Below are 27,243 nucleotides of genomic sequence, written 5' to 3'. Positions count from 1 at the left end.
TTTATAAGTTTTAGATATAAAAATTGTTATGAAATTTTTTAATAATTTTTTATATAGTTTTAAGTTTATTTAACTTGGTGTTTGATTTAAGTTATTTATATTGTTCATAAATTTATAATTGTATAATTATTGTATTAGTTTTTGATTTTATAATATAATTATAAATTTTAAATTTATTGTATTATTTTTTTATTTTTTATAGGTGATTATAATTTAAATGGACAAATATTATTATAGGATGGATTCTGAAATAAATTGTATCACACTATCAGAATTTTCATCATTTATAAATGAAGTTGCTGAGGAAGATTTGACGAATAATTTCACAACAAATGAAATTTTTGCTTCTCGTGAAAACTTAATTGAATGGGTAAAAGGGATTGCATATGATATAGAATTTGTTGTGGTGACTATAAAATCCGATAAAGCTACCGGTCAACCTGAGAGGAAGACGTTTGTGTTGCTAGGATGTGAAAGAGGCGGAAAATATAGAAAATACAAACCCGACCAACCTAGTGCATATGACACCCGAAAATGTGAGTGTCCTTTCCAGTTAAGGGGCAAACCATCTGGTAATGGCGATGGGTGGGTATTACAAGTGATATGTGGATACCATAGCCACGATTTAGCAAAAACTTTAGTGGGGCATCCTTATGCTGGTAGGTTAAATCCTACTAAACAAGCAGTACTTGTTGATATGACTAAAACCCAAGTAACACCATCAAATATTTTGTTGACTCTGAAACAAAATAATGAGCATAATATAACTACAATAAAACAAGTTTACACAGCAAGGTATACATATAAATGCTCATTGAGAGGGTCGAGAACTGAGCTGCAATAATTGATGATGATGTTGGATCGGGATAATTACATACATTGGAATAGATGTGCAGATGATTCTGAGGTTGTTCGTGACCTCTTTTGGACACATCCTGATGCAATCAAGTTATTGAATGCATTTAATGTTGTTTTGTTAATGGATTCAACTTACAAAACAAATAAATATCGGTTGTCATTGTTAGAGATTGTTGGTATGACATCTACTAGGTTAACCTACTCAGTCGCATTTGCATTCTTATCAAGTGAGCGTCAAAATAATTTCACTTGGGCTCTTCAAAAGCTTAGAGGTTTATTTTTGACATCTGATACCGGTCCACAAGTCATTGTCAGCGATAGAGACTTGTCTTTGATGAATTCCATCGGCAATGTCTTTCCCCAGTCATATCAATTGTTATGTCGCTTCCATATTTCAAAAAATATCAAAGCGAAGTGCAAAATGTTACTTGATTGTAAGGAAGCATGGGATGTCATAATGGAAGAATGGGAGAACGTCATGGATTGTGAAGATGAATCTATGTTTGGGGACTGTGTGAATCACTTTGAATACACCTGTCGCTCATGCCCTTTAATATTTGAATATGTGAATAATACTTGGATTATTTCATACAATACTTACTTTGTGAAGGCATGGACAAACAAAGTTATGCATTTAGGGAATACAACAACGAACAGGTATGTTTTCATGTTATATTAGTTTACACTGTATTTGAACATTTGATAATATTGTTGATTTATTTTTGTTAGGGTTGAGTCTGCTCATTGGAACTTAAAGATGTCAGAGCGGCTGCAGCGGAATGGTTAGCGTGGAATAACAAACCAAGAGGGTTTTTAATACGAACGTGTGCCTTTTAATTTCTACTCAATTAAACTTACTTAGCAATTAATAAAGACAAATAAAGCGAGAGTAAGGTTGAGAGAAATTTGCACAGATGATTTTATCCTGGTTCGGATCTTACCAATCCTACGTCTAGTCGCTTATCTCAAAACAAGATAAACAATTCACTAATCACAAAACAATTACAAACTACAATCACAAAGATACAATTTGTAAGAGTTTAGAAACCACCTCTCTTGATACCACAAGAGATGAAACTATACCTCCTTTGAGTCTTCACAAAGGATGAACACCTCCTCCGAATACTTCACGAAGGATGAACACCTCCTCCGAATACTTCACGAAGGATATTCTCTTCCAAACACCTCCTTAGACACACCAAGGATGAACCGACTATTTCCTCTGTCACCGTAGCAGCACTTCACCAGCTCCATAGACAAGAGTTTCACAAGCCGAACAAGAGTACACAAGTCTCAATGATTTCTGAGTACTAGAGCACAAGGGAAGAGTTTTTTTTTGTTGTTATGTTGAGAGGAAATGAGAGTCTATTTATAGACTCATCCAAAGGCTCTTCCATTTTTCGTTTTCAGCCTTTCTCACTGTATTAATCGATTAACTTAAGTTGTTAATCGATTAGTCACTAAATGACAAAACAACGGATAGTCCAACGGCTCAAAAACGACTAGTTTTTCAAACGGTCACTTTGCTAATCGATTAACAGCCTCTGCTAATCGATTAGCTAATAGATTAAAAAAAGTTTTAATCTATTAAAACAACAAAAGTTGAGTTTTCAGCTTTTACTCGTTTTAATCGATTAATACTTGTTTTATATCGATTAAAACAATGCGATTTTGACTCTAGACATTAATTATATACTATAAAATTACATGGAATCAAAACCACTAAAAATCTAAGTCCTAGACACTAAACTACAATTATTACAAAAGCTTTCCATAACAATACAAGTCTTCATTTCATTTTGATTCTTGATTGGTCTTGACTTGATTTGGACATCATCAAAACTTCATCTTCATCATTTTGCTAACAAAAGAAAGTATTGGGAAACAGTATGGGAGATCTTTGTTCTTGTTGGGATGTCATTCATAATGTAATTGTGTTGCAACATAATAAGATCAAAGTGTCGTTCAAAATTAGTCTGAATCTTATGAGTGAAGCTTATAAAGGCATAAAATACAAAAAACTTGTTGGACGAGTATCTAGATATGCTTTAGGACTAATACTAAAGAATTAGAACGAGTAAATCTTATAGTCTTGATACGGGAATATGTGGATGCATACTTAGACGGACGTACGGTGTTCCCTATGCCTGTGAATTAGCATGTTATGCCCCTGGTATGATTCCTTTGAGTGAATTTCATGTGATGTGGACAAGATTGTCTATTTCAGATATTGTATCGAATGAATCAGCTAAAGTTATCCATACAACATGAGCTGACTATGGTTGAAGAAAAATTTAAGGAGGTTGAGATTGGAGGGAAAGTGACAATTAAACAAAATTTACTTGACATTGTTTGTCCTGCAATGACATCTATGATACCTCCATTGCATAAAGTTAAGACGAAGGGTGCACAGAAGAAAAAACTTCAGAGAACAGAGAGGTCTACGAAGCGTGATCCCTCATATTTTGAGCATGTAGACACATTTCAGTCAACAATTGAATCTTCATCTGCAAAAAACAAATTTCAACTAAAGGATAAACCTAGGCAACGAAGGAAAGTACCTATGATAAACCAATTTCATCCTATTTGTCAATCATACATTCTCAATGTTGTTGATGTTGTTGCTGATGGTCATTCTGGCTATAGATGCATTGATGCGTCATTAGGGCTCGAGGAAGATTCTTGGCCCATTATACGAAATGATCTTTATAAAGAACTGAGTCAGTGGCGTGATGAATATGCGACACTAGTGGGAGGCTATGATAGACTAGAACAGCTCAGGAGGTCTTTGATGTTGGACCCAGAGTCAGCGGTACACGTTCATATACTTGACAATGTATTTATTATTTGTTTTATTAGTTTTATCATAACAATTTGTTTTATTCCTTATAGGCTAATGCAATGAAGTGGATAACTATACCAGACATTGGGTATGCAATTGTTAATTGCTATAACGTCATCCTAGTTTGTCTTTCACATAGTCAAAACTATACGATATTCCCACTACGTACCAGACCGCCTTCTGATGTAAGACAACATCACTTAGTATGTATAGGACATGTTAACGACAATCATTTCGTACATGTAACATTATTATTATTATGTTTAATTGCAACATGATAAGATTTTTTTACTAATAGGGAATTTACAGGTTCAACTACAAGATGGTTGTCCTTTGCCCATGACAAAGGTGATATGCTCAACTAATTGTTATCCAGAGGCGCGAATGTGGTCATATTCGTATACAAATAGGATGCAAGCATTTTCAGAATTGATGGGTGTTACTACCTCCTATATTGACTTAGTGGATTCATGATGTAATGTTGTGTAGGAACAATCGGTACCGTTATAGAGTCGCGCAGCGGAATAAAATATAGATAACGGAAAGCGTGTAACGATCACAACACAAGTTAAAATAGTCGGTTTCAAAAATTGATTTTTAGCGAACTTTTATCGAACAGTTGATGTGCTAAGAGTTTAGGGATCAAGAAAATCAACACAGAATTTTTATCCTGGTTCGAATCAAAAGATTCTACGTCTAGTCGTTAATCACTATAAATAGTGATTAACCTTTTTCACTAAAAATATAGTTGTACAGATTACAAGATAATGAAATGATCAAAGAATAGAAAACACCTTCCTTCGACAAACGAACCAGAAGAGTGCAACAAGTAACTTCCTTCGACAAACGAACCGGAAGAGCTTCCTTCGACGCACGAACTGGAAGCAACAACTCTGCCAACTTGAAGAGAACTGCTCCGACCTTTGACACACAAAGCGCGAGCTTCTCCTATTCACAAGACCAGACAAGAGCACTCTATCACTTTGAGAACTTCCTCAGACAAACTGTATTCTCAAAATGGCATAGATCCTTTTCACTCACAGAGAGCTTCCCTTAGGCACAAAGCTCTAATACTCTCAATTGAAAAGTTTTTTTCTAAGAGTTGTGAAGACCTCTATTTATAAGCCTAGTTTCGTGCAGGGTCAAAAACTGAAAAGACATCTCCCAACTGCCACTGATAATCGATTATCAAAAGTGATAATCGATTATTTGTGTCCGTTATGGGGTTTTCAAAAAAAGTGATAATCGATTATCCTGAGCAATAATCGATTATTCCAAAGACTTGGACAGAATTAAATGAAACAATGATAATCGATTATTCTGTGTAATAATCGATTATTTGCGCAAGCAACTCTCTTCTAAACTGGCTCGTGATAATCGATTATTCCTCTTGATAATCGATTATTTGTGCAATGACTCACTAAATACGAAAACTTCTAAGAGTTTTTACATCATTACATTTTATCCTATACATTTGTTTCTACAAAATGTGTTTAACAAAGATGCATTTAGAGTCTTCAATTCTTCAGCTTTTATCATTATCAAAATTTCACAGTAGCTTCAAGATACCAATGCTCCTCATTGGTAACATGTTGTTTTAGTTAAAAAATATAATGAAAAGAAACATTAAATATAATGCATATATAAAATTTAATGTTATTTTACACGAAAAAATAACATAAAAAATGAGTCCAAAATAATTATTTAATGGGATACAATAAAACTATAAAAGCTAATTCAATTTGAAGTAGATCGTCTTCCACGAACATGCCTGTCACGAACATTCCTGGCAGCTATCCTGGTCGGTGAGTACTCTTCAACGACTGTGTCAGCTAAATCTAGTAGCTCCCGTGCATGAGTTTATCCTATCGTCCCCTCGGGAATTTCCCTACAAGAGAGCATTTGTTGTAACCTTTTACCAAATGTCCTCACTACACCCTGCATTATAACGATGACACATAATTATATAAATAATCACAACAAAATTATATAATATAAATAATGTAGGTAAACATACCAGTAAACGAGACTGTGAAGCCGATCTACGACGCTGCGGCACTTCATCACGAATGTCACGTCGGAGTCTGGGAGCAAGACTCGGTCGGTTGTCATCAGCAGCACGAATAATGTAAGGATGAGATATGATCCTAAACCAAGAAAGGTAACCATCAACACAATCAGATGGGAATCTGCTGACGGACACACCCCTAACAACATGATCACGATAGTGCAACCACACATCATCGATCGCCAGTATGTCCGCATCTGCAACAACGTGTGGGTCTCGAGGGATGGACTGTTGAAATCCAAATTGCCTCAAAACATGCTCAGACAAATGTCGACACAATATCTCACCAATCCTGATCCATCCCGAGAACATACAAACGCCGTAAAAAGGACGACTCTCCCGATGTGCCTTATAAGGGTACTAGATGACTAAATCATATGTAAGCCCATCCAAGTGTACCCTGACCTCTAAGAGGGTGGAACCCTGCCTTGATTACTCCCATTTTGCAGCACGAGGTCTGTCTTCCATGTACGAATTAAGGAAACTATAATAATTATTTAACTAATTAAGGAAACTATAATAATGAACTGGCCACATATAACAACACCTATCCATCAATGTATGGCACAAGGTATACGTCTCTTTTTGACTCATCCATCCATGTTTGCAAATAATGTTGTCTGTTTTGAACTGTGTTACCAGACGATTGAATGGTTTGAGGTTCAACAAATCCGTACATGGAAGACCGACCTTGTTCTACAACGATTGTGTCCATGTACCTAAAACGACAAAGTTAAGTTGTTAGAAACTATAAGAATCTAAATAAAAGTAATATGAAAGACCAAATTGACTATCTTACATGCACCACAGCTGAATGATGGAAATATTCAACACCTGGTTTCCCCCAATCATCTCCAATGCATCAGATAATGTGATATAAACTGGCACATGTAGGGGAAGACCAAATACTCTCAAATCTCAATATAGTTCTAATGGTGTTTTCTTCAACCTGGGTAATTTTGTCATTAGCTTTGATAGAGGATCATCCTCCGCTTCAGCCATGTCATCATCTTCATGTATGACTGTATCATGAATTGGCTGCTTCTAAGGACGTGTGAACTGAAGATAAGAATTTACGTCAAAGAGTTATCAAGAATTTACGTCAAAGAATTTAGCCGAGGAACATGACGTCTTCCTGAGCTGCCTTGATCTCACAGAGAATTGTAAGTTCAAATTATAAGCAGTTGTTTGATTGTGTATCTATCACAACATGTCTTCTAAGTAACGATTGTTTTTTTTTATGTGCAGGATGAGTTGGTTGAGCAGTAGACTCAGGGAACATTTGTTGGCCAAGGTAGGGACGACATTCTAACAACGATCATTGGAAGGCCCGAGCACCCACGACATGTACGTTGAGTTCCTGGGGCGATTGGTCTTCGTGACTACTTTGGCCCTACACAGAAAACCCCCCCATCAATGAGTCAGGAGACACTGAGGCAGATGGATCTTCAGTGGGAGGAAAGACTCAACCAAAGCATGAGATCAATGGAGCAACGATTCATGGAGCAGCTACAAGAACAAAAAGAAATACAAAGAGCGCTTGAAGAAAAGCTGCATTCCATGATGCAAGGCAACATGGGGGCCGCTGAAACTCCCACACCACCTCGGGTCAGCACTAGAGGATCATGCTCTGCTGTAGAACCCACTCAGTATAGCGGTCAGTATGAGCTGTTGGTTGATGGGGATCCCCCACGCATTGTGGTTGTCGGACAAGTGCTTGAGGGAGAGCAGACTATTCATGGTGTTCCCATATTACCCTAGCACGTGCGGTGACGATTGACGAGGTTCGGAATCCCTAGGCTCAGGTGCATGTACCCACTCCAGAAATTAACTTTGTGGGGGAGGCCATAGGATCATTTATTGCCTGGCCTAGAGCATTGATCATGTCACACATCGCTACTCCACAGGTATAATGTCTTTTTCCTTAGTATTTCTATGTTTATTCTTTAAATATTTGTTGATGTTTCTTTGACGTAAACTCTTATCTTCAGTTCACACGTCCTCAGAAGCAGCCAATTCATGATACAGTCATACAAGAAGATGATGACATGGCTGAAGCAGAGGGTGATCCTCTATCAAAGCTAATGACAAAATTACCCAGGTTGAAGAAAGCATCATTAGAACTATATTGGGATTTGAGAGTATTTGGTCTTCCCCCATATGTGCTAGTTTATATCACATTATCTGATGCATTGGAGATGATTGGGGGAGATTGGATGTTGAATATTTCCATCATTCAGCTGTGGTGCATGTAAGATAGTCAATTTGGTCTTTCAAATTACTTTTATTTAGATTCTTATAGTTTCTAACAACTTAACTTTGTTGTTTTAGGTACATGGACACAATCGTTGTAGAACAAGGTCGGTCTTCCATGTATGGATTTGTTGAACCTCAGACCATTCAACTGTCTGGTAACACAGTTCAAAATAGACAACATTATTTGCAAACATGGATGGATGAGTCAAAAATAGACGTATACCTTGTGCCATACATTGATGGGTAGGTGATGTTATATGTGGCCAGTTCATTATTATAGTTTCCTTAATTAGTTAAATAATTATTTATCCTTTATGATAGCATGCACTGGCAGCTGATGGTCATCATTCCCAAAGCATGTAAAATTATATGGTTTTGTTCGTTGCATAGGAAGATGAAAAATGACTTGAGAACAATGCTTCAAGGGTAAGTGTTTCTCCAAAAATGACTTTGAATTTGATGTTCACCTTTAACTTTTATGATAAATATAGTCATATTAATTATACTTTGTGTTTTCCATCTGTACAAAGTTATTGGTAAATCACGTGGTCAACTGGTTCAAACTTTGTATCCAAAGGTTTTAAGTCATTTATAGTTCTAATTCATTATTTTCTATGTTATTGAATGATCTAAATTCTTAACTATTTAGTTTGTTATTTTAGTGTAACCAACAGCTAGATTCATGGGAATGTGGCTTCTATGTGATGTGTTGAATTAAGACCATCATTCGAGCTGTCATTACAGATGACTGGAATGAGGTAATGACGTATACCTTGAATACATTACAAATCAAATTCATCTTCAAACATATATGAAACCATAATGAATCTTTCTTGAATTTTGCAGCGCTTCAAGAGTACATCGCCTATACTAGAGGACACAATTAGACAGATAAGGCAGGAGTGGACCGCTTATCTTTTACAAAGATGGAGTTAGGAATAGTTTTATTTGTTGTTGAACATTGCTTAGTTTTAGTTTAAGTTTTAACTTGATAGTTTTGGTAGTGGATTATATTTTACATTAAGTAGAACTTTGTTTATATGAAACGCATATATATATTATTGCAAAATTGTTCTGGGACAATTTTCTGTTTTTCAGGTGTGGTTTTATTGCAAAAATAAGTTAATTTTTTTAAAAAAAACGCCTAGTAGACGTCGGTTAGTGCACTGTCGGACGTCTATAGACGTCTGGCAGTGTGCACACCGACGTCCAACCCCACCCCTAGCACAAGACAATTCAGGCATGTGGTCGTCGGGTGACACACCTCGGACGTCTGCATAGACGTCGGGGGGAGGAGGAGACGGACGTCTATATGGACGTCCGGTGTTGCACATTGGACGTCTATATGGACGTCCGAGGGGTGTACACCGGACGTCTGGAAAGGCTTCGGGCCTGACACATCGGACGTCTATACACACGTGTGATGTGGACCCCCCGACGTCTGAGTAACGTCACCCACATAGACGTTGGGGGAAGGTCGGACGTCAAAAAGCCAAAAGAACGGACGTCTAAAGTCCTTTATGCACTAGTGTGTTCCAAAATATGTTAATTTATAAACACTAAAAAGTTTGAGAACAGAAAAAGAAGGTGTTGTTGATACATTATAGTTCATGTTTCCTCGTAAATTTGTCTTAGACATTTCAATAAATAACAGTTATATATGAATTTTGGATATTACTCGAATGAAAATATGCACTTTATTGACATAAACTATTTTGAACGTAGACTTTCGTAACTATTTTTATGGAAACATGAAAGTCATACAAAGAAAATCTTTTATATATAATTTATTAGAAGCCTTATAATAGTGATGTTATTATATTAAAATATTTTTGTTTCGGTTGAATTGGTCTGAGGGTCGGTCGTCCTTCCTTGCTCGTTCTGCTATCTTTTGATCTTCAATCCTCTCCGAGAATGTCATCTACTTTGATGAGTTGTTGACCTGCAAAAGATACTCTGACGCTCAAGTCAGCGTCAGATAGGTGTATATTTTATTGTAATAGATCAAGGTGTCTTTACCTGGGCATTAACCCTATATTTATAGGACTTATAGCAATTAAGCTCATTAATTCATATTTGATATGACAATAAATCCAATAATATTTGCTAATGTACTTGCTAACTGTCCATTAATATCATATTCTTGTACAATATGACCTATCAATCAGTCATAAACAACGTATATTTGCATTTAATATGGTCATTAAACATATTAATTGCTCATTCATGATATTTACCTTTCTTAATTGGTGTGTCTGACAGCCCAGTTGCCTGTTTTGGCTTCGGATTTTCCTTAGCCGATGGGTCACCAGGTACAGTACAATTTCATTCCTAAAAATTATATTATTTAATGCATAGTTTGAGTTGTTTGTGTTATTATCACTTTGTATTATTTAAATTATAAATATTTACAAATTAAAGAGTGCATTTATGTTTGGACAGATAATTTTACTACAAAAGTTTGTAAGTATAAATGACAGTTTAAATTCTCGTCATTTATTTGATGTTGTCTTCAAAATATATAATGTATTTATATTTCCGAATACTTCCTCAATCATATTAGTATTTATCTTATCTCATATGTATTGTGTGTGTTTTACTTATTTTTTATGTAATAATAAACTTAGGCACGTGGATGTTATGCAGAAAAAGTAATTAAAAATATAACTTAGATTCCAAGGATGTGCCGTCATATATAAACCTTAGTTTTATAATATCCTCAACAACACGTGTGGGGTAGAGAGGAAGAGATTATGTTGAAGCAAATATCTTGGCTTGGTTATAAAACAAACTTTCTTGTATCAACATTTTTTTGTTTATTCATTTATGTTTTGGTGCGTCTGTGCGTGGCATCCTATGGTTCACGTATGATGACTCCCTTCTGAGTGAAGAAAAAATTAGAAAAGAAAAAAAGACAAGGCCATGAAGTCAAAGACAAAAAGAAACCATCTTTCTCAATGTCCCTCTCCAAACCGACTCATCAACCAATTCTCTCTCTCTCTCTTGTATCTAAAATGCAAGTTTTCCTCTATCTTGTTATTTCCCTTTTAATCAAACTCTGGATCCCTTTCTGCAAAAGTAGTACTAGTATAGTTATGGTGTTAGTTCATGGATACCTATGCTTTCCAACATCACGTTGTGACTATTATCTTGATGAGTTGTTTTTGCAACGAAGATACGATAACTTTGAACAACACCAAGCACTCCTCCTACTAACCACCTCAATTTGGATTAGGAGCTGTTTTTCTAGATTTAATGTCACTTTAAGTTCCTATTTTCGCCCACAATCTCAAATAGATCATCTTTTTTTTTACGTCTCAATTGAATCCTTATTTTTGTAAAATTAAATCAAATAAAGACTTTCTGTCAAATTGATCAAACACCGTTAAGGAGGGTGTTACGTGACATGCTGACAATATATATGTGTAAGAGAATTTGGCATGCTGACACTGGTGGTCGGCCACTCGGTCTGGTGGTTGGCCTGGTGGTTTTTTCCTTAACCAGACATTGATGATCGTTCGGCTTGTTTTAAAAGGTCGTTCGATTTGTTCCTTAGCAAGACATTGATGACATTGATAATCGTTCGGCTTGTGTTAAAAGACCTTTCAGTTTGTTCCTTAGCAAGACATTGATGACATTGATGACCGTTCGGCTTGTGTTAAAGATCATTTGATTTCTGTTTGGTTAGTCCCAATACCACTAGGTTGAGTGGTCGACCACCAGGCCGACCATAAGACTGAGTGACCGACCACCAGACTGAGTGGCCGACCACCAGACCGAGTGGTCAACCACCAGGCCGACCACCAGGGTGTCAGCATGCCACGTCAGCATGCAAAAACTCGTTTTCAATGTCACGTGTGATTAATGAATACATTGACCATGCCACGTAATCCAAACTTAAATGGTCGTTTGTCTAATTTGACGGAAAACTTTTATTTGATTCAATTTTACAAAATTAAGAATCCAATTTAGACGCCATAAAAAAAGAAGACCTATTTGAGATTATGAGTGAAAATAAAACCTAAAGACACATTAAACTTTTTGTTATTAGCTCAATGTGGTTACTTTTGATTTGTTTATTTTTTATGTTAGACTTTGTTACTTTTGATTTGGATTTTATGGGTGTTATTTTTATTTTGTAAGAATCTCAAACTGTATACTTTTCACTCTGGTCAAACTTTTTTCATGCCAACGTCGTATGCATGATTCCATCGCAATTAATTATAAAATAAAAGAAAAATATTTTTTTAATAATTATTTTCACAATTTTTTATATTAATAATTTAATATTAGTCCGTTTTAAATATATAAATCACATTGACACGTAATTTATTATAAAAATTACTAAAAAAATTGTTAACATATAAAAAAATAATCATATACGTGTTTCGTGGTATTGTTCAAAGTTATCTTCCTCCACACCCACGCAAGCATCTTCTTCACCGCCCATTTCTTGCGCCTTCCACTTTTCCTATCTTCATTGCAAAAACAACTCATCAGTATATAGTAACTCTATAAACCCATTAATAGGAGTTATAAAGTTATTTAGTAATAAAAGTAAAAAAAAAATTATGAGTTAAATTCTTTTTGGTATCATTTGAAATATATAAAAATTGATTTAAAAAATTTAAAAGAGAGGGATGAAATTATGAATTTATCTCTCCCATTAACAAAAATATTCACTATTTGTTGATAAAAAGGATGATAATAATGGTGATGTTCACAGGTAACCAATGAACTACCATCAGAGGTTTACATGAGAATATAAGTGTTGAAATAAACGTTACAATTCACCTGATTCTTCGTCTCGTGGCTGGAAACATGCTTCCGTCCATGACTGCCTCCTGCCAGGTGCGACCACTGTCGAAAATACAAAATAGAGGAACTTACGATCTATTTGTTAGGAAGGAAAATAAATAGCTGACTAACCATTATATATAATCACCCTATCGTTTCTGCTCTAACATTGTGATAGCGGGGTCACCCACTGCTTGCTATTCCTTCAAAATCGAAGGTTAAAGTTAACATTTTGCGCAATCCCAATAACAATAGAATTATCTCAAAACACGGATTCATAAATGTATAAAAAGGATTATAATTTTATTTGAGTTTAATTAAGTTTTAAGTATAAGATCTAGAAAATACAATATTAGAGTATATATGTATTAAAATAATGAGACGAACATTTATATTTTAAAATAATCTTATAATATAAATAGAAATTTCTAAAGTCGGTTCATTATCTAAATCACCTCTATCTCTCTAAAACACTATTATCTTCCGTTTCTCTGACTTCTCTCTAGATTTTCTCACGCTTGGATCCTTTGTTTGACGATCAGAAACTGTCTAGACAATCATGACGTCAAGAATTACAATTCCTACCGATCAATTTCTCGTTTTGAGCTAGTAAGATTCCCTTTTCTAGGTTTTTCTTGAATATGTAACATGCAAAGAAAATTTGTCTTTGCATGAGATTTTGGTCTCTCTTTCTTTACTAGTTCAATTTAGGTTCTAAGAGTCGTTTTCTATCACCGATTGGTGATTTGTAGGGTTTCCTAGAGTTACCTTGCGGTGCAAGCATCGATTGGAGTTTTTCTAGAGCTGGGAGTATATCTCGGAGGTAAGGAAAGCTAGATTTGTTTTGAATTAGAAATTTGTAGTATATGCATGATGAATTTGTGAATATTGAGTTGGTTGAACTGAAATTATATGTGATGTGTAACTTGAATGTGGTAATATGCAAATTTATGATATGTGTAATTAAGCATGATTGGATGTTGTATGATATGTAAGTGGGGGTATGAAAGGTTTAAAATCTGTTAGAAAGGTGTTTAGTTGAAATTGAAGTGATCTATAATTGTTTTAGGTTATTGGTGAGGAAGTGGGGTACTGAAAATGAAAAGTAGTGGTTAGATGCTCAATTGGTTAGTTGGAGCAGCTTTAGCAAGTCAAATGTGACTTGCTTAAGCCCTTAAAGTGGACAAAAATGTGTCAAAAAGTGGTAAATGGATTTTGAGTTCATAAGTTGTGATTTTAGAGGTTTTGAAGTAGGAATTGATCCATAAACACTTTATATTGATGTTAGGAAGGTTTAGGAACGTTTAATCAAGTCTAATTGGGTATATAACACAATTTAGGAGTATTAAAAGTTGGAAAAAATAGTTAGAATTGGTAAACTTGAGATGGGTTGCATAATTATGCAGAATTCGTGCAATAGAATTATGCAGACTCGCTGAGCGAATGGATTCGCACAATGAGTGGTCTTGGCGAGTTGCTCTTTGTTTGAGCGATTCGCACAGCGAGATGGTGCGTTGTGCGAATGGTTATTGGGGTTTGCTCTCTGTTTGATGATCCACACAACGAATCAGTGCACTGAGCATCTGTAGGTGGTCTGGGGTAACTGCCAAATTAATTCGAATAGCAAAAGGTGGCGCATAGCGAGTGTTTGGGGGGCTGGGCCATTGTCTAGACTTTCGCATAGCGATTTGGGGCGTTATGCGAGGGGGTTGAGGTTTGGTGACACTGAAAGTTTATTCGCACAAGTTTGGGTCGTTGTGCGAGAAACCTCTAGATTCGCTATGCGAAAGGTTCAAGTTTAATTCACTCTTTTCTTCTTTGTGTTAATTTAATCTAAATGAAGTATGTTGAGTGCATGTTACAGTATATGATTGATTACTATCATGAGTATGTTTCTAAGAGAAGTTGTGTGAATTTTAAAGTGATGGAAGTAAGTTTCAATGTGGAATCTCTTGGTGAGATTCAAGTTTGTTTAGAATGAATGCAAGAGCTCAGTCTTGGGGGTTATCCTGAAACTCCAATGCAAGAGAGGATTGAACCATGTTGTGAGGAGTAGCAGGAGGTCTTAGTCTTGGGGGCTTCCAGTATGTCTCAAGGCATGGTACAAACTAACCTCGTGAGTGTGGTAGGGTGAAACCCATTAGCAATGGCTTTGCAAAGCAGTTGAGGCCACCACAAGTGCACAACCCGCCATAGCTCGACAATCATTCTAAGTCCGGACGGTCAAGTCTAGGTTATAACATGTTAGGATGTTTGAACTGGTTTATCTTGCTTGTTTAATCTTGAGTATGTTATGTTGTATAATTGTATGAATTCTTTTATATCTAGCTTACCCTTCTGTTTGTGATTGTGTTTTGTATGTTTGGTGTTTTTCCTTTGCAATGATCATCCTATGGGTATAAGTAGAGGGAGATGAGGTGTCTTTGGAGCAGGCTCTGGAGGGCGAGGATGCAGCCACTTAGTGTAGTTAGAATGTTTATTTCTGGTGTATAATTTTGATAACTTCTTACATATAAAGGTTTAAATTTTATGGTTATTTTGGATGACTATAAAGTTAATACTTTATTTATTAATCTATAATTGTTCTATCATATTATTTTGTGAATACTTATATTTTGGGATGTTACATAAAAATTGTGATAAATTTAATACTTTTCAATTAAGTAATTATTATTAAATATTAAAAAAACAATTGAGTATTTATTATTTAATTTTCTTATTAATAAGTTAATATAACTAATAACCGGTGATGTAACTGTATTTTAATTTTGTATAATGTTATGATTTTATAATGTTATAATTTAAAAATTTTAAAGGAGGAGAAACCTCCTATCACAAATACGAAGACTTAAGATTCACCGATAACATATGTTACTCTTATATGTTTCGTAATATCAATTTGGTGACTAACATGCTATTGGAAAAAAAGAAAGATTACTTATGGTATTCGACCTCAGATGCCAGGCAATTTCCTATCAGTAAATAAAATACATCTAACAACTCTGACTGTTTTCTGCATTGACGTGGTTGGTGACATACAAAATTATAAAATTATAAGAGGTTTAATATATTTTTACTTTTTAAACTTTTACAAAAAATTAAAATTTGTGCTCTGTCCCAAAATTTTATTATATTTTTATTTTAAGATTTTAAAAATAAATAAATGTTATCATTTTAATATTAATTATGTTAATTTGTTTAATGTGTTAAATGTGTTTTATACTCAAATTTGACTTGTTTATACTATTAAACATGTTCTCACATAAACGTTAGTAAAAAAATACATTCAACAAGTCAAAAATATTAATTTATTGGATTAACATGACTGTATACCAATTATTTTAAAGTTTTAAGACCAAAATTATCAAAGAGACTATAAACCTATTTAATTTAATTATAAAATTTTAAAATTATAGATATAAAGTTATAAAATTATAAGCTTATAAAATTTTAAAAGTAAATAGGACCATGTGTAAAATCACAACCATATCATTCAATTAAGAATCATATCACTTTAATTCAAAAATTAAACACAAGAAACTTAATTGAAAAATATAGTATTTTATAATACTCATTATTAGACTATTGTTGACTCCTTGTCAAGTACATCAAGTCCGAAGAGTAATAATTGGTAACACAGAGTATTCTTTCTTAACATATTTATAGTTAATAATTAATATAGTCTAAATAATATTTCGATAATTTTGTGTTATATGCAACTCTCGCAACACAAATGGTAACGCTCTAATTTAGGAGGTCAAGAATCATATTTAGAGTAAGATATTTCAAAAAAAATTTACCATAAAAAAATTATGCTAATTCAAAATTTTTACATTTCAAACATGTATAATTAAAACAAAGCTCTAATTTTATCGAAAATATAATTCAATTACAAAATTCCGAAACTAATAAAATAAACCAAAAATAAAAGCAATCCATTTATTTTTGTTTCTAAAATTTATATTTCAAAAACTTTAAATAAACCGAGATTGTTCCTCATTCTCATATCTCTATCATGTATCTGAAGCATCTGTAACATCCTCTGCTCGCGTATAACCAAGGGTCACACGATCATTACAAGACGCACACACAACCACAAGTTCAAGCAAATATAGGTAAGCTACCACATCATAACCAATAACAATATAATGTGTACATAACAAGTAAACACAACTTAATAACAATCAATCATCTACAATGTTATCCTTACTCACATAATCATTTCTACACAATGATCATCATTAACATCCTCATTAACTATATCATGATTATACCATCAACGTTATTTTTATCAGCATCGTCTCCAAACACATCATCACTACGAATCATCAACACATGTACCTCCATCGGGACTATCCCCATCATGAACCCTTCATCAGAAATATCTCCATCATGAACAACATCATGTGCATCACAAATCCATGAACTCCATCATGAAGGAATCAGTCACATTTGTGTACCCTACCTCACCCACCTATAGCCTCCCCTACAAGGCTCTTATAGCCTTCCCTATAGGTTCACTTGAGTCATCCGTCATCCCGGCTAAAGGACCTGGTTTTCTACCACACAAGGACTAGGAAAAACATCATTCCCCCCTACAAAGAGGGTTCAGTACTCGAACACCACTCTCTTTTCCCACTCAAGGCCAAAGAAAATCGTTATCTCGTATTGCACGACAGATAGTTTTAGGATTTACTAGGTATAACAATGAGACTCATCCTCCACTATCATGCTCATTGATCATTCAAAGTCTAAACTTTGGCCTACAAGCCCAATTAGGTCCCAACTGCTCCAACCCAAGGTCCACTGGTCACGTCGTCAGTCACCACTGTGACCTCTCACTGCAGCAAGGGAAAGGAACAACCCTTTGCCAAACCAACTTAGACCCACTTCCCCAACTAAAGGAGAACTCAAACTCTTAAGAACCACCAAGTCTTGAAAAATAACAAATTTGCATCAACAAACCAGAATTCAAAATAAAAAATCCCAATTCAACACTAACCGCCAAAATCGTGCCACCAATCAACAATGAAGAAATCACAAACTGCATCCCAAACGCGAATCAAAACGCAAAGTAAAACCCCAACACGCTCCAAAACCAAGAACCCCAATAATTCCCAAATCCAAACTCTAACTTCCTTATCGCGACACCAAAAGATTCAATAAACCAAAAATCCTTCATTGTAAACTCAAATATACAAGGAAAAACCCCAATTGCAAGTAGGGGATGACAAAAAAATCCCCCACGCGTATGGATACTATACTACCCGACACACGGTACCTTTACCTGCTAAAAAAATTAAAATTACATTTTTATTTTTAGATTTAAATTAAGTTTTATTCTTTTATATTATTACGAATGTGAAGCAACATTTATAAACTTTTAAGTAATTGAATCCTATAAAAATGCACTCATGGTGATAATTGGAATCATCTTGATATGTGCAGCAATTAAAAAAGACCATATAAAAACTTATCTCGTAAAGCGTAATAGTTTTTTATTCTTAAGTTGCAAAGCTGACTTTTATTAAATTTGGCCTGACACTTCCTTTTCCAACCCCTTTTTTCTTGTCCTGATAATTGAAATCGTCTTGCTATGTACAACAATTAAAAAAGACCACATAAAAACTTATTTCGTAAAGTGCAATAGCTTTTGATTCTTAAGTTGCAAAGCTGGCTTTTATTAAATTTGGCTTGACACTTTGTTTTCCAACCCATTTTTGATGTTCCTGATAAATGGAATCATCTTGCTATGTATAGCAATTAAAAAAGACCACATAAAAATTTATCTCATAAAGCGTAATAGTTTTTAGGGTTAAATATGTTTTTAGTCCCTAAACTATCAAGAGAATTTGATTTTAGTCCTTCTTTCAAAGTAAGGTAAATTTTAGTCCTCCTCCTTAAGAAAACCTTAATTTTTGGTCCTCAAAAACTAACACCGTTAAAGACCAGCTGAGCTGGCTGACGGTGTGCCACGTGTGTTCATGGGTGTAGAAGCAGTGAGGGAAATGACAGAGAAGAGGTCGTCTACCTCCATCTACCTCCTCGACTTCTCCTCGACTTCTCCTGCTACCGTCCCCCAAATCACCTCACCGTCCACTTCCAAAAGTTCATCCACCACTCCACCCTTACCGGCAACTTCCTCCCACCACACCACGCCAGGGGAGAGGCCGAGCAGGTCATGTTCAGCGCCCTTGACAACCTCTTCGCCAACACCCGCGTCAAACCCAAGGGCATCAGAATCCTTGTCGTCAACCCCACGCCCTCCCTTTCCTGCTTTACTCTCTCTCTTTCTCTCTCTAAACTTTCGTTTACCAAGTTTTCTGTTCTACCTGGTTGTAGAGGAGAAACCGGAAAAAGGCTTGGAAAAAATCAGAGTTTTTAACTTACACGCTTTTGGTCATGGGCAATTATTGCTATTCAGCTGTTGATCTCATTCGGGTTAGTTAATCATGTATGTTTTGGCAAATTTTGTACTTGTGTTTTTTCCCATTTATTTATTTTACTGTGAGATGTTCCTCACTGCTTTGAGGAAAATTGAATAAAATATCAAAAGGGTGTTTTAATTTTTAATTGGAAATTCCATATATACTTGATCCTTAATTCTATAAAGATACAAATTTGGGAAATGGTAGAGATTTTGGTGTTTTACTTACCCGTTTGAAATTTGAAGATAGATTAGAGAATAAAGGACGCATCTGGTGTGTTCACTGTCTTTGTTTACTTCAATTTCTCTCTATTTCACGGTTTCTAAATTTCAATCTCAATTTCGATGACTAAAGTTAGAATCTCAGTTTGATACGAGATTTGTAGTGAAAAGGAAAATCAATTTGGGTTGTGAAAAGAGAGCTTAGATTGTGCAGGAAATCGGCGAAGCGTGCAAATCGTTTGGGTTTTTCCAGGTGCATAAAATGTGTGGTTGTGATGAATTATGTATATTTTTGCTTTAAGAAAAAATGTTTAAAAGTAACATAGAATAAAAATTGAAGCAAGTGATTAATCACGGGTTCGAGATGGCTTATGGCAGGAGTGATGTCAGAAAAAAAAATTATGTGGCATTACACCGTCAGCTAGCTCAGCTGGTTTTTAACTGTGTTAGTTTTTAAGGACCAAAAATTAAGGTTTCTCTAAGAAGGAGGACTAAAATGTAAAAGAATGACTAAAAACAAATTCGCTTAATAATTTAGGAATTAAAAACATTTAATCCTAATTTTTATTCTTAAGTTGCAAAGCTAGCTTTTATTAAATTTGGATCAACACTTCGTTTTTTAATTATTTTTTCTTTTAGAGATTAAAAATATATTTAACCTTATTTTAATTTTTTTTCTAATTATTTATATTTATTTTTAATTTAATTTATATTTCATTTAAAAACTTATAAAATAATTTTTTTTAAATATTTGCACATTTTCGGATATATGCGAGGTAAAAAATATCCACAAATTTTTTATACGGATGAAGGATTGGATAACGGGTAAACACTGTCCTCAGCCCCAAAATTACAAGAATGAAATTCCCAAAATCCCCAGATTCTCAATTTCAGAGAACCCTAAATCCCAATTCGCGAAAACATAACTCCAATTCGCGCTTCCCATATACGGAAAAGAAATCAAAAGTGACCACCCCAAATCTCGAGCCAAAACGCGTTCTCCCTTTGTCGTGAAAACGCTGGAGAGGAAACCCTTTCGCCACGAAGACATCGACGCTATGGCACCCACTGCCACAAAGAGATCGCTACACTTGAACCACCGGAAGCTCGCCGCAAAGACGCTAAAGCACTGAGTGTCGCGAAAAAAGTGCCGTAGAGAAGCCACTGCTTTGACGCCCATTGGTCGCGAAGATGGTTGTCGCCTCTTTCGCACTCCCCTTCCCTTCAACCAGAAAAGCACCATAAACAAGAGGAAGAAGAGTGCCTTTCCCTATCTATCAAGTCGCATTTTGGTACTCCAACTATTTCCTGTTGAAAGAGCTTTTTTAGGTGAGAACTTATTCGCATCTCCTCTCTTTCTATGTTTTTAAGTCTTTTACTATTTTTATGTGTTTGTTTGTATTTTTTTCTTTCTCTTCTTTTACGTGGGACTTATATACACATATTTTAATATCATAATAATATTATTATTATTATTTTAATTATGAATTAATTAACAATAAATAAAATAAGAAAATAAATTATTTTTTTTATAATATATTTTAAAAAGTTTTAAATAATAATATTTAAGATATTGATTATAATTATGGATAGAAATTTTATTAACTTTTAGAATCATATCTTTTTCTTTTAGAAATAAACTGACAAATTACAGTATAATATCATAATATTATTTCTAATTATCATTAATAATATTATTTATAATTGTCATTAATAATATTATTTATAATTATTGACAAAATATTAATTAAAATTATTATCATATTAATAAAAACATAACTTTATCTAAAAACTAATATTTCAAAATATTTTTTTAGCGATAAAGGATCTGAAGAGGAAAGAAAATGGAAAGATATACATAAAACTCTTGTATTCTTATACCAAATGTTTGAAAATTATATATATATATATATATATATATATATATATATATATATATATATATATATATATATATATATATATATAAACCCCAACTTAAAACCGGAAAAACAAGGTATGGAAACTTTTGTGAGGTGGAGAAACCTGAACTTAAAATGGGAAAAACAAGGTATTGGAAACCTGGTGAGGTTTAGAACCCCTGACTTGAAACAGGAAAAATAAGGTGTGGAACCTTGATAAGGTGTAGAAACCTCGACTCAAAAGAGGTAAAACAAGATGTGCAAACCTTGGCGTGGTGTAGAAACCCGATTTGAAACTGGAAAAATAAGGTGTGAAAACCTTGGTGAGTTGTAAAACCTCAACTTGAAAAAGAAAAAAATAAGGTGCGGAAACCTTGGCAAGGTGCAGAAACCTTGATATTAAAAAGGAAAAATGGCAGAGTGGCGAAAATTGGTGAGTCTTTCTATAATTTAAGCGAGTGAAGGAAGCTGATGAGTGGTTTTTGTTGTTGCGTTGTGGTTTTGATTGATAGATACATAGTGGAGTACAAGGATGGAGTTTGAGGTTGAAAATGCTCTATGAAAAGTGGTGGGAACGATGGTGAAGAAAGTGATTGTGGTGTTGTCTGTGTTAATTAGGTGATGGATTATCCTTGGCTGGTGATGGATGTAGTTAATATCTGTTTTACCAAAATTTGACAAAATAAGTTGATGGTAGTGGAGTTGCCTCTGCTTCAAGATGGTTGATCTTTATTTTGTTTACTGTTGCTCGGTTGTATATTATTATTGGAGCCAATGTTTTAGGGCTTCGTAAGAGAAGAAAGGGAGTTTTACATTACAGTTTTGCAAGCAAGGCTGTTGAAGGTTTCTGAAGGCAGAATGAGCTGCAGGCACCCACTCCGTACATTTAGGAGCCTCTGAAACCCTATGTGTTTTGGACTACTGTAGATAGCAGTACCATATTTTTGCTTCTGATTTCTTTGTTCTCTCTGTTTTTTTTTTCTTTTTCTGAAATTTTGTTTTCTTTGTGTGAACTTATTTAAAAACTAAAAGCCGTTATTGTATACTCACCATGTGATTATTGCCATTTTTGTGCAGGAAGTAAATGAGATGTGGGCAGGTTTGGGCTACTACCGAAGAGCTCGTTTTCTTCTAGAGGTGCTTCCTCATGACAATTGACTTGTGTGTTCATCTCCTTCTCCTGTTTATCTTTTACTAGATCCTACAAGTTACCCTAATGGTCAATTTGAGATTGTTTTTGAAATAGTTAATTATGGTGTTAAACCTTCTTCATTATCTTGTTTCTGCCTTCTTAATAAAAGCAGCAAAAGGCAAGGCATTGAATGCGTGCATCAAAATCTCATAGTTCATGAACTGGATATTGCAAACATAGAGTATCTGAAGCTTTTCATGTAAGATCTTTAATGTCTTGTTGTAGAACTTCCTTTACACGGCAATTTTGAATGGCCAAATACCAGATAATTACTATCATCACAAACTTATCATTAGATAAAAAATTGCCATGCACGACATCCCTACAAACTAAACTGCAAACTAAATTACATTATTCTGATTTCAAACCAGGGGAAGAGAGAGAAGAGGGAGGATTAGAGCAATGTTTCTCGGCTATAAAATACTTAAAAAAATGGGGCCTCGAAGATGAAATAGAAAACAGAACAAAAATGATACAAATTTTCACACAAAATACCCTGGGCAATATGAAAAATGAAGTCATGCAACCTCTCTTTAATTTACAAGTTTCTGTTTAGCAACAAGAGTCTGTAGAAAAATTTTGGAATTGTATACTTGCATTTCTTGAATACAGTAGCTGGCGCTTCTCCAACAGAAGCACCATGTTGCACAAGCTCTTCACACTACAGTCAAAAGTTGCTAAGTCAACACATATATTAAGAGCTCCATAGTTAATCAACACTGTAATTTGCTCACTACAAAGTATATCTAAACTGAAACTCATGTCTGAAGGTAAACTAAGGAATCCAATAAAAGAATTAAAAATTGATATTACGCAAACCATCACAACAAAAAATGGATGTGCCTTAATATCAACAGTTGATTTTCTCAACAACAGATGAGATTACTTACTTAACCCTTATTTTAAAGAGCCAAATCCATCAGAATACGCAATTTTCTGAAGTCACTTGTCTGACATCATCTATAAGAAAACAGATAAATTTGCTAAGTTCTATTCCAAAATGCCAGGAGCAATACCTCAGCTCATAACTGTCTGTTCAACTTGAAGTATGGTTAATGACATAGGAGAGGAAACTATGCTACGGAACCCCAAATTAAAAATACACAAAAAAAAATGCAGAAACTCATATTAACCATAATAATGAACAAGTATTATTGAAACAAATCATTATAAGGACACACACAAACGTAACAGTAAAGAAAAAACTGAAACTTGAAACAGTTAGTGGAATGTGTATTGAGACCTTGGAAAGGGTTCTGTTCCAAACAGTGACTTTGAAGCCATGGTGTAGCAAGTTGGTTGCCATAGCCTTGCTCATTATCCCCAAACCTAAGAATCCAACCTCCATCTCTCTCCCTCTCTCTTCTTGTACTATATGAAATATACCAATCGAACTTAATGGTTATTTATGGACAGTTAGTAGTAGGGGTGGGCAAATAGAACTGAACTGCACTGTACTACTAAAATCTGTACTGAACTAAAAACTAATTTGTCTAAACTGAACTGAACTATAAAACAGTTCAGACAAACTGAACTGAACTGTTTTTTGTTTTAGGGTGTTGCTCCCTCCACCACCCGAAGTGCTCCTGCACCTCCCCACTATTTTCTTTTATTCCAAAAATATTCTACACATCCTCACTATTTTCTTTTATTCCAAAAATACCCTACACCTCCCCACTATCCTCAATAATTTTTCTCTATCTACATTAATGGAACATTCATATGACTCACATTTGAACTTGTGATATATTGCAAAATATAAAATTCAGAGAAACTTCAATATTAGTGCTTCTACCACTTCCACTTTATAAACTTAAAAGTTAGATGCAAATACAAAATAATAAACATAATAATATTAATAGTAAATAATAATATATTATTATTATTATATACTAACTTTATAATAACGAAATAACTAAATAAATTACAAATCTTTAACAAATAACTTTTCTTTTATATTTTAAGTATTTAATAATATTTTTATATTATTTATCTAATAAATTAAATACTTTATTCAAGTTATTTGAGTCATGTAAATAATATTCAAGTTATTTTACATTTTGCAATATATATCACAAGTTCAAATCTGAGCCATGTAAATGCTCCATTAATGCAGAGAGAGAAAGAGAAAGATTATTGAGAATATAAATGTTCCATAATGCAGAGAGAGAAAGAGAAAGATTGTTGAGGATAATGGGGAGGTGTAGAATATTTTTGGAATAAAAGAAAATAGTGGGGAGGTGTAGAGTATTTTTGGAATAAATGAAAATAGTGGGGAGATGCAGGAGCACTTGGGGTGGTGGAGGGAGCAACACCCTTTGTTTTATCAAACTGGACTGAACTGAACTATACTAAATTGTACTAAACTACAATATAAACTAAACTGAACTACTAATTATAATAATTTTAAACTGAATTGTACTAGTTTTTAAACTGAATTGTACTAGTTTTTAAACTGAATAGTATAACAATACATGTTCTTTTTAATTGAAATTTATTTTAATATTTATTTTATTTTATTCATAAGTGTCTTACAAATTAACTTTTTAATTATTTGATATTATTATTTTCTATTTTATTTATATTTCTTTTATCATTATATGTGTATGGAAATTATTTTATTATTTATTTATTTTTTTTATTTTATTGTTTTTATTTTATTTTGTCATGAATATTATTTTACTTTCATATTTATTTTTTTAATTTTTTATTTATATTTTTTTGTTTTATATGTGTATATAATTTATTTTATCTTTTTATTTACTTATTTTATTTTAAAATAACTTTTTATTTATATTTATTTTGTTCCCTCATAAAATTTTTTTATTAATCAATTATTTATTATTTATATTTTATTATGTAAAAATTAAACTAATATTTATTAATTATTATAATATAATAAAATATGGTACTAGAAAAATTACTCTTAATAACGTTTGTTAATTTTTTTGTCATTTGATATTTCTATAATATTAATTATTTTTACTATATTACTATTTTTTTATGATATTTCATTATATGTTTATTTAATAAAATTTAACGTTAAAAAATATATTTTAGTTTTAGTATGTAAAATACTATCATTTAAAAATAGGGTTAAATATGTTTTTAGTCCCTAAACTATTGGTCGTTTCTGGTTTTCGTCCCTCTTTCAAAGTAAGGTACGATTTGGTCCTCAATCTTTAAAAAACGTTCGTTTTAGTCGAAAAAACGAACGTTTTGAGGACTAAAACGAGGACTAAAAACAAAATTTTGAGGACTAAAATGAACGTTTTTTAAAGATTGAGGACCAAATCGTACCTTACTTTGAAAGAGGGACGAAAACCAGAAACGGCCAATAGTTTAGGGACTAAAAACATATTTAACCCTTAAAAATAATAATATTGATATTTATTTTAAAGTAAGTTGATTTTTAAAATAAATAGTTATTTTAGTGTGTGCGCTTACACACATTTTAATATCATTAAAAGTTTTTTTAACATATTTTTACATATTTAATAATATGTTAAAGAATATAATATATTTAAAGTATTATTTTTTTTATATAGTCTGTTTTTTTATGATTTATATTACTTAATCATTTAATAAAATTAAATTAAAAAAAAATATATTTTACTTTTATTACTTAAAATAATATAATTTAAAAAATAATATATGTTTATTGATAAAAAAAATATAAAAATTTGTGATAAAAATATTTTGTCTTAAGAAATTCATTATTCATTTTTTATTTGAACAGTTTCTTTTATTTATATTAACATTTTTTTAGCAAGACGGAGCAATTGAACGGGAACTAGAGAAGATAAAAGAGTAGATACAGTTCTCACAGTTAACTGAACCGAAACTGTTATAAGTTCAGTTTTTAAAAACTAAACCATAAAATAGTATACTGAACTTTTAGTAAAAGTGGATCAGTTTTTTTAAGTATAATATAGTATAGTTAACTATAGTACAGTACAGATCAGTTATTTTTGCCCAGCCCTAGTTAGTAGATATAGTAGCATGTATTATTGGGTTTTATTGCCAAAAATATACTGCAGTAATGGTTAATTAATGTGTTTGGCTACCACAAGCCCTATAAAAATATGATATGTAGGTAAAATAACATGAATTTATCCTAATAAAATAGAGACCTCTTTATGAAACATATTTGACTTAGCGTCATAGTGTCTTCTACAGGTCAACAACACATCGGAGTGGATTGCATTCTCTGAGAGGATTGGACGATCAAAAGAAAGCAGAGTAAGGAAGGACGACCGACCCTCGGACAAATTCAACCGAAACATTTTGGCACCCATCCTGGAACCGAGCGGCATCCCCATGAAATCACGAGTAACCAGACGTGCGTTCAGTCTCGATATCGCTACTTCGGATACTAGGTTTTGCAACAAGAGCAAAAAATTCCATAATAATTTCTAAAGACATGTCTTTGTTTTGAGAACTTTCAGGAAGGTTCAATCGCTTGGTCGGTTAGCCCATCAAAGTTGAACCTTGTCAAGTTCTAATAGCTTCTCATTATAAAAATAAAATATTGAATATTTTATTTAACGCATATTTTTGTGAGTAAAAATATCCTGCAAAGAAGGTTCAATCCCTTACCACTTGATCGATTGGACCACCAACGTTCAACCTTATAAGGTTCTAATATCATCTCATCATAAAAATAAAACGTTGAATATT

At 33.4% G+C, this 27,243-nt stretch overlaps 1 protein-coding gene and 1 long non-coding RNA gene across 3 annotated transcripts; both read left to right on the top strand.

Annotated features, from left to right (window-relative positions):
* The first annotated feature begins 238 nt into the window (after positions 1 to 238).
* On the top strand, positions 239 to 4,174 carry LOC108322590 (uncharacterized). Its single transcript, XM_052868047.1, has 6 exons — positions 239 to 795; positions 889 to 1,370; positions 1,469 to 1,515; positions 3,086 to 3,670; positions 3,751 to 3,822; positions 4,010 to 4,174. Exons 1-6 carry the CDS (start codon positions 239 to 241, stop codon positions 4,172 to 4,174), a joined length of 1,908 nt encoding a protein of 635 aa, XP_052724007.1.
* Positions 4,175 to 20,158: 15,984 nt separating this feature from the next.
* Positions 20,159 to 27,070, top strand: LOC108322601 (uncharacterized). 2 transcript variants are annotated; one of them, XR_001831615.2, is made up of 3 exons: positions 20,274 to 20,799; positions 22,449 to 22,762; positions 26,743 to 27,070. It is a non-coding gene; the product is annotated as an uncharacterized LOC108322601 (long non-coding RNA). The 2 variants fall into 2 exon arrangements; XR_008245455.1 differs by lacking the exon at positions 26,743 to 27,070 and having other exon boundaries at positions 20,159 to 20,799; positions 22,449 to 22,621.
* The last annotated feature ends 173 nt before the right edge of the window (positions 27,071 to 27,243 follow it).

The sequence above is a fragment of the Vigna angularis genome, chromosome 9, assembly GCF_016808095.1.
Source record: "Vigna angularis cultivar LongXiaoDou No.4 chromosome 9, ASM1680809v1, whole genome shotgun sequence".
NCBI lineage: Eukaryota > Viridiplantae > Streptophyta > Magnoliopsida > Fabales > Fabaceae > Vigna > Vigna angularis.
The sequence above is the reverse complement of the archived record's forward strand: the minus strand, read 5'-3'. Positions and strand labels throughout refer to the sequence as shown.